Source organism: Labrus bergylta, chromosome 24 (assembly GCF_963930695.1).
Source record: "Labrus bergylta chromosome 24, fLabBer1.1, whole genome shotgun sequence".
In the NCBI taxonomy this organism is placed as follows: domain Eukaryota; kingdom Metazoa; phylum Chordata; class Actinopteri; order Labriformes; family Labridae; genus Labrus; species Labrus bergylta.
The window spans coordinates 7,634,041-7,652,650 of NC_089218.1; the positions used below are offsets into that span (position 1 = coordinate 7,634,041).

The window sequence follows — 18,610 nt, forward strand, 5'->3', positions numbered from 1 at the left end:
CTTATGTTGTGACCCAAAATTCACTTTATCAGCTAAGATATTGGTTATCAGTAACTCTTGTCAAAAGTCTGAAATTGCTCAGGTTTGAGATTTCAAGTCACCAACACAGCTGTCAGCTTGAAATGTTTGATTACAGATCTTTAATATATTTATCAATTAACATAAAGACATTTATTGTCGCAATAGAAAAACACTCTGATTTCATAAACTACCTTTTTTTTTTAAATTATTTGCAGCTGCCTTTCAGCAGACATCATTGTGCAGTGTTGAACTTCATCAAAGCAGAAATGTGGCGGGAATTCTCACAAAGCCGCTTCGTAAACTCCACGTCGTGGAGCTAATTTGATTCAGATGAGGAGATTTATGAGCCGAGCCGAGGAGACTCTGGAGGTTGTTTTCTTTTTTTTCTTTTTTTTTTTTTTGAAGGCTAGAGTCGTCAATTATTTTGGAACAGATGGGTCTCAAAGTGCAATTGAATTTGATTATCGTCACAATGGAATACATAATGAAAAAGGCCTAATTTAAAGAGAAAGTTATGAGAAGGCCATTTCAATTATTCCACGTTGGCTAAACTTGGGTGCCAGCCTCAGCCGCTCAGATAATTCCTTTTTCTCTTTCTTCTCCGTAAAAGACAGCGAGCATGACTTATGACGAGCGCCGCTGTTTATTTGCTTGCTTCTGAAATCTGCCCCAGCTGCAATCTTGAAAGCTCCAACATGCTTTTGTCACTGTTAATTGATTACCACTTTTCATGAAATACAACTTTGTTTTTCCTTCTATTATCGACACGCCTGCTCAAATACTAACAGGCTTGGCGACTCGAATCAGCTTGGAAGCTAATTTTGACAGATTGGGAGTAAAGAATTGTCGGCGCCGTCAGCATTGAGCAGATTAATACACAAGCTTTTAGATGTTTTGTCCAAGATTGATCAAATCGTGACAAGCTGTCAAGTGGGATTGCTGCATGAACAGCTTTCCTTTTCAAATTATGTGATTGACGGTCTTTTTTTAAGCGCTGTTTTTTCTGTAAGGTTCAAAAGTTCAAACTCATTAAGGTTTCACCGACCTTATCAGATCTGTTTTTAGAACACAAATTAGTTCAAACTTTTACACCAACAACCTGATCACTCTTCTATTTATAGCTCCAAAGATCTCATTTTTGTTTGTCGGACATAAATGAAAAAGGACATTAAAGAAGGTTTATTTTTACAAGAACGTTATGATGCTTCTTTCTTTCCTTCATCAAGAGGATTACTCACAATTACTCAAACAATTTCAACATTATGCTTCATGAATTCCCAATATTTGATTGTCAAATGAGGCATGCATAATACTGCGTTTTCAACAAACTATTTGTATGCAGAGATGTCTCACACTTCAAAATTATATTCCAAGAATCTAAAAACCCCATGTACAGAGGCTATAGTCCTCATTGCAGCAGCTTTGGGTTTGAATCCAACCTTTGCCGTTATGCTGCATGTATCATATCCTGTCTCTCTTCATCTGTCCTGTCAAATAAAGGCAAAATTGCCCTAAAAAACATCTTAATCCCCTTTTCTTATAAAGGGATGAACAGCACTGTAAAAGTAAATGAAATGTATAAGACTCAGAACAAATTTAAGTGGAACAGGTGGATAAATATAGTTCCCAATGGTACCGTGGAAACCGTATAAAGCCGATACTTATCCTACAAGAGAGCACTTTATGATTCTTGCAGCTACAAAGGAACCCTTAAGTAAACCATGGGAACTTGGGGTTATCTATCTATCTGTTCTTATGTATTTTAGTGGTGTATTTTTTATTCTATTCATGTTTTTATGTTCAACTACGGGCAGGTATCGTTTGAGTAGTTGTAGTCACCGGAGGGCTCCAGCAGGGGGCGCGTCGCACTGTTGAGCTCCGTGAGTGGACACAGTTGACTAAGCTCCAATATTGTACACACCTGCACTAATCAGGCGACTTGTGTACCTGGATGTCTCATTCAAAATCTCCACTTTTCAGGTATGAATTCCCTCATGCAAAGCGTTTATGTTTCCTGAAGTGGTTAATATGTAAAAGTGCTCAGGAATGTTTACACGCATATATAATTAACATGACTTTATCTGTTCTGTTTATCTTTCAGGCCGACCAAAGAGTCTTACTTCAGATTTGTTTTGGTGAGTAAAAATGAAGTGCTTTATTTGTTTTATATAAAGGCAATAATAAGCAGGTATTTACTGTTTTCTGAAGTTGCTCAGAATTTGTTTTAAATTGATTTGTGTGTGTTTGTGTGTGTGCATGAGAGCAGAAGCTTTAAAAAAATTGAGGTTAAAATGCAGAAAGTTAATATTATATCCGCGACATGGCAAGGGGGGGCAGGGGGGTTTCTTAAATGTTTTGAAGTTAAACTACATGTCCAAGTTGCATTTTGGGTAATGTAGGTGACAGGTATCATTCATGAAGAAGAAGACAGAATTTCTGTGACATATAATATCTAATTTATAATTTCTGTCAGTATGTCAGGTCTGCAGATTCCTCTTAATAAACGCACAACGGCATCTTTATTCTGAAGCAAATACTCCATCCAGTACAATACTTGAAATAAAGTATTCCTCAAGAAACTCACAATTATTCTTCCTCTTGACATCAAGCACTTCAACTGCAACACCTTCACTCAAACTTGCCCCGCAAAAACACTCCAGACAGATGGTTAGGACCCACTGAGAGAGGCCTCCCACCACGCCTGATAACAAGTTCCATGCACTATATAGGGCAACCGTGACTCCAAACACAGCAGTGTCAAGTGGAGCGAACAGGTGGCCAACCTCATAGGACCACTGGTCATGTTGCGCGTCCACAACAAAACTTAAACGATGAGGAAATTGCTCAAGCCTTTTAGCCGCTCTGTGCCATGTGACGGAGAGAGGAGTCAGAGCTGAGGGGCTTCTGGGAAATCAATCAGGGCTTTGCACCCAAACATTGCTTCTGAGAGATCCCAGCAGGAGGGAGTAGCATCCAAAAGCATCAAATTTCCCTCTGCATCTTTTGTATCGCGTTAATTTCCTCTGTGCTGCCTCACAATGACAAGAAGCTGGCCTAGTTTGGAGATCTGAACAGAGCAGTTCTTTTTTTTTTTTTTTTAATCATTTCCTCCATGTGTTTGTTTTCTGAGGCGGTCGGTATCCTCTGCTGGTGGGGGGATGATAATGTCACAGAGGAAGGAAAATGATGGTCTGCGCAACGTTGTATTTGGGTCTGTCGTCATTGGCAGGCAAGTTGCCACAGAGCCCAATTTCCATCCTCCAGCCCCTCCTAAATCTGACCCATATTGGTGCTTTGAACTGCTGGCAGGCCCGACAAGATTATCCGGGCCCCCTTCCCAGTAAAACCACCGGGATGTGGGTGCCTGGGTGCGTGTCTGTAGGCATGAAACATGTTAGCACACTTTCAGCCTCTGCATACGCATGTGTGTGCGCAACGCTGGTGCGGTTCGCGACGGCGCTTTGGATGTTGTTGAAAGAGATGTGGGGTTTAAGTCTCCAGGTGGTTCTCTTCTGCAGACTGTCCCTGAAGGTGCAGGGAGACGGATATGGAGGATTTTTGAATTTAAATGTCTCCGTGGAAGGTATATTTCTGCCTCATTAAAGCTCCCCAAGACCATGGGATGAATCCTAACGTTTGTTTAGTGTAAGTTTAAAGAAGGAAACCCTTGTGTCATGTACATAAATGCAATGCAGAGCAATGTGGGGCAAGAGAAAATGGCTCAGTATAATGGCGTGAAAGGATGCCAGAAAACAAGGAATCCGTTTTCCGGATTTGTGACGTGGAGAACTAATATGCTCTAGATCTAGAGTCTAAAAACAGAGAAGTAAAATAGGCTAACGCTAATCCAGCGTCGCAGCTGGTGAGTCATGTTTTGTTTTTCAGGTTCTTAAAGGAGCAATCGCTTCTATCTGAACCACTTCTCTTGACCCGCTTCCATCGCTGCAACACCTGTTGACCTGATAACTGCTCTCATATCTGGCAAACCGAGGGGCGTCCAAAACGGCCGTGTGGGGGGTGGGGGGTCACCTTAAAACCGCCTACCTTCTCTGGTCCAAACAAATCCAGATCATTCAGGAGCAGAATCTAAAGTTAGAAGGAGGACATACTGGCTGCTGCATTGTTGTCAGAGAAGCCAGCACTTCAACATAGCATGTTTCCTTAATGTCTGATCATATAGTAAACTCACTTTATCATTTCATTCAGGAGGTATTTTACTGATTGGGCCTTCAAGCTCATTCTTAAATAAGAGTAAGGTCTTTTTACCAGCTCTTTTTGTAAAGTGTCTTGCGAAAACATTTGTTATGAAGTGGCGCTATTCAAATAAAGCTTGATTGATTGATTGATATTGTTAGTGCAGCCACTAAGTGATTTGCTCATTTACACAATCTGTTTTTAAGTGTAAAGAACTGTTGAAATTGATGTAATGCCATCCGGGCTTCACCTTGCTAAGGAGACTCTGCGAGAAGTTATTCGAAGGAAATACCAAGCGATTAAGCTGGAAAACCAAACAAACTTTCCCTCCTAACTGTGGTGACTAACATGCTGCATGTGTGCCCTCTCTTCCATTTTGATTACATAATCCCAAGATTAATTAGCTGTGTGTTTGAGTCACTTCCTGTGGCGCGACCCTCAAACCGGCTCCCTCTGCAATCTGGCCTGTCGACTTACAGGGTGCCAGAGTTTTTTTTTTTTTTTTTCTTTTGAAGGCTGCCTCGGCTTCAGAGGCAAAGAAACTCTCTGATCTGACGGCTAAAGGAAAAGGGCCCCTGCAGTGTGCCGGTACGGACTGATAAAAGCCTAGAAAAACAACACACACACTTGCAGGGCAGGAAAATTAAGAATAATTTGGTTGTGAAAACAAGAGGTGGTTTGGAACAATGACAATCTGGCTCCTTTGGTAATTTCCTGTTGCCGTTCACTCGTGTGATGTGGTCGTGACTGTTCTGCCGGGATCAGTCAAACCTGCGAGCAGATGGCATCGCACTCCTCCGGCAGACTGGGGATCGTCTGTGTTTTTTCAGAGACAGTAATTGGCCCGCTATGTCACGGACCGGAGCACGCTAACAGCCACTGCCAACGCCGCTTTGCAGCTACAACACGTGTAGTTCTGCTTTGCATGGCTCGTAATGTGATACCCGTGCTACAAGTTATGATGACAGTGAGGAAAAACACTTTTTTTAGAAGAAATGCAACATTAACTTTGACACTTTGATTCATCTTCTAGGACTGTATCATCTGTTGTAAGCCCCTTCAGGGTCCTTACAATAACAGATATTTAAACTAGATTAGATCGCATCATAGTGATAAATCTAAGAGTGAATGGGAGTGTATATTTATATCGTTCTCTCTTGTGTCTGGATAATTCAATTTCAGTGAAAAACCTTGAGTGAGTTATCTACATTGTGGGGTTGTCACAATACCAGATTTGTGAACTCTGATATGATTTTTGAGAAAATCTAACGATATGGTTAGATTGATTGGGCAATTTCCTGTTAGTTATCACAACAATGTTCAGGTGAACTCCCACACTTTGTCTAAATTGCACAAATAGATTGAAAACATGCCACACATGTTTGTGCAATTTAGACAATATTTTCCCCCCCTGCCGGTGACGACCTGAGGAAGAGAATATGTTTACGGACGATGAGGTTTTTTTATCACAGCAGCACAAATAGCAACAGTACGGCAGCTTTCATTAGCAGCTCTCGCTTCCTTACGCAGGGGTCTTTGACGTAACATCCGGTGTTGCCTTGGCAACGGTAAACATTTCGTGCCTGGCAGTGCCATGGCGGCTGCCGCGACACGACACATCCCTTTACAACTCTAAAATTACGGATTTCTCTGGCTTTGATAACTGTAATTTGAGGTAATGTAAGTACTCAACCAAAAATATATAGGCTTAGTCAATTTTTAATTAATTAATTTAGATACTTTAATGTAAACATTGTCAATTCTACATACTATACCTAAAGCTTTGATACTTTTTGATACTATCATTCATTCAAATAAAAGGAATTGTATCGTTCTAAAACATGTGATATCTAAAAGTATTCAAATATCGCACATTTTGTCAACCTTAGCCCCTTCTACTGGCGTCCTGGAGACCCCAAATCGTTAACCATATCATGTCTTGGATCTGGAAGTCTGTTAGCTGTGTTTGCTAAACAGTGTTTGCATTTAGGTGAAGAAAGCTCGTGTGGATAAATAGAACCGTGTGTGGGAGACGAAGCAAGCTGTATGAAAGAGAAGCAGAGTAATTGCATGTGTACTGTAAGAGCCTCTGTGTGTGTGTGTGTGTGTGTGTGTGTGTGTGTGTGTGTGGCTGGGACGCCGGGCACTTCAAAGCTTTGATGTTGAAGCTCCTAAATGAGGGCCACCAGAGGTCCAGACTAATGGGACATCATGGGGAGATTAGAGGCCAAGTGTAGCAGGCTGACAACACAGCATTATGTGTGTGTGTGTGTGTGTGCCCGAGACGGAAAGCGAGAACACAAGTCTGTGTGTGTGTGTGTGTGTGTGTGTGTGTGTGTGTGTGTGTGTGAGATTCCCCTGTGTGTTCTCTTTCTGCAATTAAAAGTAAAAGTTTGACTCCAAGTCACAGATGGAGTTTGTGGCTAATTGGCCAGGAAGTGTTTATTTTCTTTCCAAAGTATTGCTGGTATGTCAATACAGCGAAGACAAAGTTGCATCAATCTGAACTTTTATGTTCTTTCCACAGACTGAGCATAAGAAGTGGCCATGATGAGGTTAACTACTGCGTCCTGGATTGGTGCATTGTGGCCCTCACTACCTTGATTTTTGGTGACAGAAGGTACCAGGTTTGAACGAGAGGCGTGAGCGGTAAGCACACAATTATTATTCACCTAAAGCTGATTTATTTCTTGGCTTGTTTGATAGATAAGGACAGCGTTTCCAACAGAATGACATTTTCTTAGTGGACCAAATGTGTTTATTTTTGGACTAAATATTGGGGAGTGCTTGTTCAAGGCAGTAAATGTAATACCTGGCTTGTTATCTCGTCAGGTGTTCCTTATACATCGATGTATATGTGCAGGAGACCGTGATTGTTGTTGGATTTTCCCTGCAGAGAAGCGAGCTCAAGGTAAATGATAAGAAATGTTTTTCATAACACTGTTCTGTCCTAACTAATTTTAAATGAACCGCTTCCTGCAAGTAACCAGCAGAGTTTAATATCTGCCTCTGTCACACATGAACAAATGTCTTGAAGCCAGTGACAATACTGATTATGATTTGCACGCCTCCACAAATACATCTGGAATATAAAAATAAATCTCAGCCAGCTTGTTTTTCCAGTATGGTATAAATCCTTTATTAAATAATCATAACAATAATTATAATAACAATCATAAAAAGAGCATTTCTGTACAAAGACCCCTTTAAAACAACAACAACAGCAGTCCGAGCAGTGCGAAGGGGGCGGGGGATCGTGTCCTTTTACATCGTTTGGTCCTCCCAGGCAGAAGGGGGCGCTGTGACTGTCACTTGTCAGTGTCAAATGACTTTTTCTGATACCGGCTCCAAAGGCAAGCTGGATCCCCGAGGCTCCAAGGCACTTTGAAGAGAGTCAGTGGGGTCCAGAGAAGCGGGCTTCAGAGGAGAGGGACGGACTGTGTGTTGTATGTAAATGTTCATGTGATGAAATTGTTGAGTGCATGTCAGTGTGGTGACTCTTAGATGTTTGTGTACTCAAATATGCCTCAGGTGGCTCAGCAGCAGCCCGTGTTCCCTTCATGTATCGGTCAGAGCGCCTACTAGAATGTGTGGAAGTCCGTTCTGTATACACGTCTGTATATACAAGTGACAAAATGTGTGCATGTGCATGTTGGTGGGTGGAAATTTCTCATTCTCTCCTTTTCATGGCTCATGAGTCCTGGGGGAAAAAAAGCCTTTCCGGTTGGTTCAAAACCGTCCCATTGAATACCGATGCAAAGAAAACATAAGAAATCCAAAATAAGAGTTGAGGTGGGGGTGTCGTGATGTGTGAGTTTGGTTGAGTTCAGGGGGAGTAGGTCCTTTAAATCATGGCTTTTGAGGTCCACATATAAGAGAGAGATTCATATCTTCACTCTTGTCTTTTTGTCGCCTCAACGTTCCTTTTTTCTACATTTCCAAGAAAAGTTTGCTTTTAAGGCTTTAAAGTCAGTCGATTAAGAAGTTTCCGGCTGTGCATTTTTTTTGATCCCGTTCGTTTTGTTCTCCTTTTTGCAAAAGCACAGGGAGATCATCACCCCCCCCCCCTCCTCCCCCCCGTGAGAGAAATGAGGGAGGGGATTTTTTTAGTGTTCCGTCATTCCCTCGCTTCTTTTGTTTCTTCAGTGGTTTTTCAGTCCCTGCCCTTACCAGCAATCCATAGGTTGCACCGACGAAAGCTCCTTGACCTTTTCACCATTAACCACAATGTAAACATGACCTTCTCTGTGACAGGAACCAGTAACAACTAAATCTAACAATAACTCGCTCTGTCATTTAAAAGAATATGTGTTAAAATGCCCCCTCCTCCCTACCTCTACATACACATACACTTTCTTCTTTTTTTTTTTTTACTACTTATCCTCCAGGCCAGAACGAAAACATTAACAGAAAGAGAGAGCGATCGAGCAGAAAGACAAGCTCGACGGATGCCGGTGACTAAAAATACCACAGACTGTCAGGAACTAAGAAGATAACTGAGACTGATAGGTAGCAGAACAAAACAAAAAAGTCAACGGGACCACACAAAGGAGCTAAGTTCTAGGCCACTGTGTTCACGTGATCCAAAAAAGACGCTTTCTAAGCTTGTTCCTAACCTACCACCGATCCATCACAATGTGTTCTGACTCTGTATGTGTAGCTTACAGTATCCAGTTTCAAAATTAGACCTCGTACAAATCTAAGATGCATTTATAAACACGTCTCTTTTGGTGGAGCAGGAACCTGTAACTGATATGTGTAGATATTTAGTTTTTGAGGCCGAAAATGTCTCCGCAGTGGAATAATCCATCGGGGGGGAACCCCAGTTTCACCTCAACTGGGTTCTTTCCCCAAATAAGAAATTCCAAGATCGGGCTTTGCCACGTTTTTCCAGCTCGAAAGCAGTCCTCGTATGAGCTGAAAAGTGACGTCATCTGTTTGTCTGGGGAGCTGCACCACCGAGAAAGTAAACTGACAATAAAGTGAACGGGACGGAATGAAGAAAATAGTGAGAGCTTTTCACAGAGCGCCTGCGTCTGTCCTCACGCCTCGGTGCAGCAGCGCTGTTGGTTCAGTTTGACCTTGTGCTTGAGGCCGTCGTACAGTTCGAAGTTGTAGTTCTCGAGGGTGGTGGAGGAGCGTGACGACAGGCCGCTGTAGGAGCAGGTGCAGTACAGGAGGAGGCCGGCGCACACCGCCCCGAGCAGGACGCCCAGGGAGCTCATGACGATGATGGTGACCAGGATGGGGTCCAGCGTGTACAGCCACGAGTTGTCCTTCTCTGAGACGCGAGTCACCGGGGGATCAGATGACGGGGACGCCGTGTTCCACTCAGGAAACTGTAAAACTGTGACAAGAAAGGAAGGAGGGAGGGAGGACAGTAGAGTTAACTTTCAGGGTTTCTCCTGCATAGAGAATTCTTTGGCGCCCCCCAAAGGAAAATCACAAGCGCCAATGGAAAAAAAAGACTATTCAAATTGCAAATCAAATCCTCTCTGAATTTATGTTAAAAATATCAAAACATCAAACGACTGTTGATCAAGCAGAACATAAACTTAAATACATCTCTGACTTCTAGCAGTCATCTGCCCTCTCATCCGTTTACTCATGTGGCTCGCGCTACAAAGCCAGCTGATTGACTGTTCGTCTCTTTTGACTGGTTCATGACGCTCCGCTCATACCCACAAGCTCTAAATGCGGGTTGATTTTCCAACAGTCATGTTAAAACTGTATTAAACCGCGTATGATGTAGGCTAGCTGCGGCTACTTGTCCCTGTTCCTCTGCTGTCTGCAGATGGATCATCGCAGGGGCACGCTGAGACGAGTCAAACAATCAATAACTTAACGACCGTAACGTCAGCCAGCTGTAGTCTGTGAACTTCTCCACACAGACTGTCAAACAGCGCTGCGTTATAGCCAGCAAATATATTTTTATTATTTTTTCAATTTCCTGATCTGATCAAATGATCCAAATGATCTGTGACTTAAGTCTGTGATTATTTGACATAATACCTTAACTCAAATAAATGTACTTAAACAAATGTGTATGTAAAACGAAAACACAATTTAAAGGAAAAGAGCAAGATCCTCTTCTTTACCAGATTTAATTGGGGTTTCAGTAACTTACGCATAATGATACTATTATTTATAAAATGGTCAGAAATAACAGGAAATGCACAGATTCCTGTCAAATAAGGTAATACAGACTCAGACTGTACTGTAATACGCGGGTCGAACGTTTACTACAGCATGTGTAGTCGCCCCCCAAAGGCCAGTTCTGAGCCAGGCGATGTGACTGAACTGAAATGGCTTTTGCATTCTAAGACCAGAAATGTGACGAAAATAAGTTGTGCCTTACCTCCACCTAATGCGTCTCTGCCACTGAAGAGACGTCCATCTCCAAATTCGTTGGGTCTCTTAACTGTTGGGAGACACAGGAAACACGGTCTTCAAGCATCAAGCAAATTAATCGTGCACAGCAAACGCAACAAAAAACCTTTAAATTAAAAACCCTTTCTGAAGCTAACAATCAAATAATCCTTCTTTCTCATTTTACTGGTGCTATGACATTTTCAGCTCCACATAACACGTACGTCTCAGAATAATAGAAAAATACGTCTTTATTTATCGAGAAACATCGTCATGATACATTCCAGTCAAACACACAGTCGTCACATAACATACTGATGGCATAAGACTGTTCATTCCCAGTAAAAACAGATGCAGAAATCATTAACAACAACAACAACAACAATCATTATCACCGTTAGAATCACTGTTACCGACAAGTTTAAGAGTGGTGACTAAGATGATTAAAGACACGGAAAAGTAACGGGCAGCCACATTAAAGTAGTGCTTGTGGCTTTAAATGGCGTTAAAAACTCACTCAAAGTCAGGCCGGTGTGAACTGAAAATTGATGTCGAGTGTCTGAATTGGAAGATTACAAGTGGTAAAAACTTAAGGATGGCTGCAGCACTTTAGTGGAGCCAAATAACTCAAGTGTACTTTAGATGAGAGTGTGTGTGTGTGTGTGTGTGTGTGTGTTTGCTGCTTTTGGCATTCGTGCAGGAGTGGGAGTAGCTGCTTGGCAATGCACACGTCTAGATCTGGAGGTCTTTGACGGCCAATGGCGTTATTCATTCTGTTTCCAGGGAAACTGTAGTTGGCAGCGGGTTGGGCGATGAAGGTGCGGCGGTTTGGAGGGAAAAGTGCTTACCGCAGCCTTAATAAATGTTATCCGTCCATTAACTAATTACAACTATTAGAGGCTTGGAGCGTAACGGTGTCGGGATGGACAGAGCAGGGTGTCCAATCCCTCCTCCTCCTCCTCCTCCTCCTCCTCCTCAGCGTGATTTAAAAGCACAAACTGAAAGCGTGCCAAAAAAAGTGCTTTTTTTTTTTTACTCCCAAGAGAAAAGCTCTGCGTCTAAATTGTGGCAACAAATTGGAGGTGCTTTCTGCCGAGCTGTGGGCGAGAAGGTGATGGATTCTTACTGGTGTGACAGATCACGAAAAGCACGGCCCGTTAAGCTCCAGAGCGAAGACCTCAATTTCATTCAATCCGGGGTGTTAAAATGAGCTTGTTTCACAGAGAGAGAGCGAGATAGATTGCTGCAAATGTGTCTCTCTCGGACACTTTGGAGGAATTGAACTATAAATCTTTTTGATTACAGATATTAGGGTTTTCACAATACCAGATTTTTAAACTTGGATATTATGTTAGTAAAATTCAAACGATATCCATACTACACCAACAAAAGAGAAGTCCTAGGAACCTGATGTTGGGGATCTTATTTTTGAACAAAACTCTCTGTCTAAATTGCACACACGCATTGGCGACAACACATTTTGTGCAGTGTGGACAGTGCTCTCTTTCTCTCCCAGCAGCTTGTGGTTAAAGACTGTAGTTTTAAAACGCGTGCCATCGAGCAGTATCGAACATTTTGACAACCTTATGTAAATCAGAAGTGCATGAGCTCCGTCTTATTTTATGTTCGAAGCTCTTCCGAGGCCTCCTATCATGCTCTACTCTGCTTTTCATTACATCTTGGATCCCTCTCAAGGCTGCACATATACAGGAAAACACAGCACTTATGGCTTCCAGCTGGTCCAGCGGCATTGTGGGATTTGTAGGAGTATAAATCAAGTAAGAAGTGGTGATGGCAGACAGCTGTGTCTATTTACAAGCCCTAAAACAACAAGCACATATTCCCACTGAAAACACAACACAGCTCGGCTTGGCAGGGCTTTCATCTGGGCAGCTCAAAGACAAGGGGGAACAACGGGTGTGGGTGGTATGGAGCAGAAATGGGAGTGGAACAACGTGCTTTATTACGCCGGAGAATCAAGATGAAACACTAAACACTGAAGACGGCTGCATCCATCACTGACTGATGCCTTTATCAGGGGGGAGACAAGATGTTCAATCAAACGAGCTGGTTATCTCCATTTGTGATGCAGGATTTTAAGTATGATGGATTTGCATTCCTTTTGTTTTTTAATGTGCACATGCTCTGTTGAAAAGGACAAAGGAAGGATTTTTATTTTCTCCTCACAGCATCCTGACTACTGGTACGACTCATATCACAGCTATCTCGTGTTGTTATTACAGAAGGGCTTTATTTTCTGGGGCTTGCCAGATCATTTCCACAGCTAGCAGCCTCTCAGCCTAACAGTTTTCTCCCTCTCTCTCCCAGCACTGCACAGCTCTTCATGTCTCTGGGGTCTTGTTTTAGCCTGTGGTTTGGCAGCTTTGGCTGGCTCTCGCGGCTGAACCAGCTCAAATCCCCTCCTCCTCTCCCCAGCCCACACATGGCTGTGTGTTCTGTCCATGCTGGGGTCATTTCTAGAGGACCGCTGGGGTTATGAGGAGCCAGACAGCGCTCAATGGTCCAAGGCAAGCTGTTCAGATAAATAACTTACTCCGAGTTAAGTCCTCTCATCAGGAGCAACATAGTGTGAAATGTCAACAACAGAAAAACAGCAACCGAAGCTACATCCATTGAAGACAGAGAGGGCACAGTGTTTCTTTGCAAATTTCCACTTGGCAGTTTTGGACAATGTCTGTGTCACTCTTGTGACTAAATACGTGAAGGGTTCTTCCATGTTCTGTCATTTCTGCAGCCATCATGCTGCACTGACATCACAAGTCAGCAGACACATCACAGATAAGTGCTTCACTTTTCAGCAGAGGGTACGGTGTCTGTCCCGGCTGTCCAGCCTCACTGTCAGGACTGGCTCCACCCCTGGGGTGGCCATACTGGAGGACCAGTTAGAATACTGGAAACACTGCGAGGAGCTGTGATAGGCCACTGATAGCTGGCTCTTCTTGGTGGCCAGGTGTTGTCGGCAGCAACAGAGCGCTCTGACCAAGATGGCCACTGCCAGGAGAAGGAGGGCGCCTCCGGCGGCCATAATGTAATACCAGTGGATGGGCAAGGGAGGCACAGGAACGCCTCCCCCTGGTGGAGAGACACAGAGTAATTGGCCAGCGGGAAAAGAGAGGAGTGGCACTTTTCTACATTTAATTCTTTATTGTCTATCCCTGTACGTCCTCATCATGTGAACAGCAGGCGTGCACCTCATGAGCATGCACAAGCATGCTGGTTGCAAAAATAAAACTCCAAGACCCCAAAAAAGTTAAAATGAAAATGCATCCATTTCTTTCATGTAGCTTGGGTTGCATTCAGACAATTTTTCACACCAAGAACATCAAGAGATTTAGTTTGAAATCAGTCCAATGGTTGATCCAATCATATGCAATTCAATTAAACTTTTTCTAAGCTCCAATGAAAATAACTTGGTGTGAAACTGAAGCCAAAATTATTAGTTATAAAAGCACCCACACACATCGAATTATGGTGCTTCCTCTCCCTGTTTCGCACTGGCACAGCGAGCTCAAACAGCCCCCTGATAGCGTCTCAGAACCATGCAAGAATCAGTCGGACACCACATGAGAATCCGATGTTCCAGAGCTCTCACTGAGCCCATATTGGATGGGGATTTGTTATTTAGCTGGCTCTGGTTGGCAGATTTGTTTTGAGTACATAATTTATCCTGCTCTCTGTTCTTCTGTTTCTCATTTTTTCCTTCTCGCTCATGCAGCAGCCTCCTGGCCAGTCCTCTCCTCCTCAAGCCAAGCTCCTGTCTCCTTGGAGACTATCTCCTCAGATCCTCTACACTGCTGCCCCTGGCTTGAACCCCCTTCTCAAATTCTTGGTAAGAACCGACTAAGCACCTTCCAAGAAGCCTCTACTCGACTCTCCAAATCGGCTATGCAAAAACGAACCCCTGAGGACATCAAATAAAGCCCACATGTACCATCCACACCTGATAGGGAGAGTTGTTAAGACTGTGAGAAAGTCAAACTGATCTAGTGAAAGTGAGGCAGAGCTGAATACATTCAGATTTTTGGACCGTGTCACATAATTACAGAGTGAAATGGTGCGTGCTGCTGCTGCTACTTCACACTGCACACACTCATTAGACAGAGCTGAGCTGGGGAGTGGAGAGAGAGAGAGAGAGACACCCGTGCTTGTCGCTGCTCAGTCACTCTATCTGATTGCTTTTCACTGGGGACACTGGTGTGTGTGTGTGTGTGTCCATATCAATGTGTGTATTTGTGCATGTTTGTCAAGGGTTAGAGACTCTGTGCAGGTTTGTGTATGTGAAGGCGGAGGAGTGGAAAAGCCAAAGAAGTGCACACACATCACATTCGCACTGAAACCGCCGAGCTCTTATCTTATTGGGAGACATTATGAGATGCCAAAACACTAACATCAATCTCATAGAGTCTCCCAGGATGCTCTAAATATTTTTCATGAGGCAGACAGTTATTTAAAACCCTCCAGGCTGCGTCAGGAAGCATAAAAGTGAGGATATGTAGCTCTTTTCAAATATCTGACTCCATAAGGTGTGCTTGATTTAGCTTGCCTTGCACACAGTTTGCTCTTTTGAGACTAATGCATTGTTTCCACCGAGACTGACGAGGGGAAAACTAATGCACCGTAACACATTACTGAAATCATTTATTTTATGACTATAATAGAATTTGAGAAAATGTATTTGCAAATTCAGTAATTAAGATCAGTGAGTACCAAACTGTGGAAAATATACTGCCGATGGTGAGCAAGCCATGCTAAAGGTTTGACAATACAGACCTGAACTTATTAATTAATTTAGCTGTAATACGGAAATATCTAATTCAATGAAAACGTCGGCACTATGGAATATTTGAGACTAATTTCAATTTTAAGAGTTAAAAATAAACCTGTTGCTGGAGAATATTTTGAGCTGAAATGAGAAAAAGACTTCTCGAGGTTTATTGTGCGCTGATATGACGATGCAAAGCTAATCAAATGATGCTTAAATAACTTATTAACAGTAACATCTCAGGGACAACTGGAGAAACGTGTTCTGACCATTTCTGGGAACCGCTGATGCAGATTTTAGTCGGGGGTTACATTTTTGTTTTGGGGATGTTTTCATGCTGCTGACTTTACGATGAGTCACTCGATTTAAACATGAATGCATTTTTAATTAATCTGAAACACAGCTCGAGCAGACTCAGCATGTGTGTCGTCGCTGCTTCGGGCCGATTGCTCAGCGGTTTAGACGACTAAGTGCGACCAAGCAAAACAACCCCAGGCTAGTGCATATCAACGGGCAAGGAAGCAAGACCAGAGAGGAAGTGACATCATGAAGTGAGACTCACCTGGGTTTTCAGGAGGAAATGCCGTGAAGGGTTCTGTGAGGACAGAGAGAGTGAGGCAGACACAGAGACGGGAGGGATAGAGAGAGAGAGAGAGGGAGAGTCTGTTAGATTACTTTAAATAGGAGAGAAAAAGTCAGCCAAATGTCACAGAAATGTCAGAAGACTATCAAACTCCTCCTGAGGAAATTTCACTTAATTCCTCAGATAGCTCACATGAGTTATGGCATTTGCTCGGCTCCTTTGCTAAAATGCAATTTCAAACAGAGTGCATTGTGTGAGCTGGGAATTTGAGATGGACTGTGCGACGTGTATGTTCACAAAGTTCATGCATTTCAAGTTGTTTATCAGCGCAGTCCAGTTGAACTGGTGGTGGCGGGGGGTGTTGGCTTGCTGCAAATGCACAGAGCAGAACCTTCACTTTGATTGCCTGGAATGCAAACACAAAGACTTTGAGTGTGTGTGTGTGTGTGTGTGTGTTAGAAAGACGGAAACCGATGTGGGAACTGGCGCCTTTTGGCGTTAACGCCAACGTACTGTGCAAAAACTCAACTGCGTCGGGTGATAAGCAACATCCCAGAATGCTCTGGGAGTGGCGAGGGAGGGGGAGGGTGGAGGAAACACAGCAGCAGCAGCAGCAGCGTGGAGGCGGGAGGAGGAGAGGGCTGGGCTCACATGTTTGCCATCCAAGCTGCTGTGCTTCTGAGACTCTCATGACACACACCTAAAACTGAAGTGCAGAAACACTTTGCACCCACACACTTTCCATAAATTACACTCTTCCTGTTCTCCCCTGCACCATGGACGTCAATCAGTAGTGATGACGGCAGGTTTTTGGCTCTGAACCCCCCGGCTCGCTCTCTGATCTGTTTAAGACCCTCTCCAAAGCCCCTGCTCGGGCCAGATTAAGGCGGCTCTGCTGGCGCTGGCTCACACCAAACAGGCATCCAGAAAGTTGCTTGGGAAACAGCCTGTCTAGTAATTCCCTTTGACGGCTCGAGAAAAGCTCTGTTTACAAATACGACAGAGGAGAGAGTGCAGGAGAGACAAAGAGAAGAAGAGGAATCTAATGAAACATAGATTAGCATCGGCGAGGCCCACAGGGCGTTTATGGCCTACTTTTACTATTCTTATTCTTTTCTTATTTTGCGGAGGAATAAACGCTGTCCCTCCCTCTCCTTCCTCCTTTCATCTCCGTGTTCGGTGGGCTCTTTGGCGAGGAGGAGAGGCTGTCTTGGAAACTGGGGTGGGAGTGGAGGGAGGATTTGGGATGTTTATCACTTCATGTGTGTCACTGTTCAAGGACCTTAGGGCTAAAAGTGGAGGGGGGGGTGGAGAGACGGAGAGCAGATTGATGGAGGGGGAGATGACGAGGTGAGACAGTTGACATGGGATAAGAGGGAGCTGGTCGGTCAAATGGATGCCTCTTTTCTTTATTCTGCATTGACAAACTCTGGGCTCTCTCTGTCATAGCTATCCTTAGAAATGCATGAATGAGACGTTTGTGACTTACGTGTACACTCTTTCAGAGGGATGCTGGAGCTCATGTGGATGTTGTCGATCCAGATGTGTCCTCTGGTGCCGTGCACAAAGAAACCCTCCATCACCACCTACGACAGCCAGAAGAGCGGAGGAGGAAGACGCACAGGATGAAGGCACGTGGGAGCAGCGGGGAGGAGGCAAATTGAAAACGAGGACAAGCAAGAGGAGGAGGAGAAAGATGATGAAAACTTAATACAGTTCCTGTGATTTCAAAGTTGCACTCAACACTTGCAATCTTCCTCCCTGTCTCTGCAAGCTTCTTCACTTCCAACTTACTTTTTCATGAGAACGTTAACTGCTTGTGATGTCTCTGACAAATGCGCCAAACAATCACATACCCAACAGAGACTACGTGGCTTACTTTGGCTGCTTTTGAAGTCAAACCTGGCCTAAGGTGACAGAGAGGTTAAAACTGAAGCTTTCATAAGCTCACAGGGGAGCGCATCTCTCCTTTTCAACTCTGATAAAGACATTAAAGATATGTTTGTCTGTCTGGGGAGACGTATAATAAAGGGTCTGACCCAGATTTATCACAGACACACTTTAATAAAGCTCGCTGATATTGGCCACGAGCGTCTTCAGCATTTGCACTTTTTCAAACCAGTGACGAAAAAGTGGTTTTATTACCTGGAAGTCTTTGGGGGAGCGAGGCAGTATGGTTCGACCCTCCTTCCACACAGGACCCTGATCGTCTTTGAGCGTCCACACTACGGTCTCCTCGTTGTGGTTGTCCCGCAGCAGGACCTTTAGGTGGCCCTGAGCCTCGCCGGACAGCTGGTAGAAGAAGAGGAGGCAGAGCGGCCCTGTGTCGGCCGCAACAACAGGGCTGACCAGCCGGGCCTGCTGCTGCTCCGTCTTCAGGCTGGCGTCCATGTACAGATAACTGTTGAGCTCTGGAGGGGAGGAGATAAGAGGACACATGAGGACGAGTGTGTGTTAAATGACTGAAATTTAAAGTCAACGTAGAGTCCATATCTCAAGACAAACGCCACACAGGTCACTGTTTCTTAAAGACATGTACCAGGATTTTACAGACACATTGCACCTCGCTTTATGAACCTTTGAGTCCTAAAATCTTCATGCTTATAACAGCTCACATCCTGTGCATGCACTGGCATCTGAAAGACTTGAATTTGTACAAA

The 18,610-nt window shown here is 43.8% G+C and overlaps 1 protein-coding gene across 1 annotated transcript in view; it reads right to left on the bottom strand.

The window, feature by feature from the left end:
• Window positions 1-7,326: 7,326 nt before the first annotated feature.
• Window positions 7,327-18,610, bottom strand: part of nrp2a (neuropilin 2a) — a 95,334-nt gene continuing 84,050 nt past the window's right edge. Inside the window, 5 exon segments of the mRNA XM_065952273.1 lie at window positions 7,327-9,562; window positions 10,574-10,636; window positions 15,930-15,962; window positions 17,440-17,536; window positions 18,096-18,361. Coding sequence (XP_065808345.1) covers window positions 9,258-9,562; window positions 10,574-10,636; window positions 15,930-15,962; window positions 17,440-17,536; window positions 18,096-18,361 — 764 coding nt within the window. The 3' untranslated portion in view covers window positions 7,327-9,257.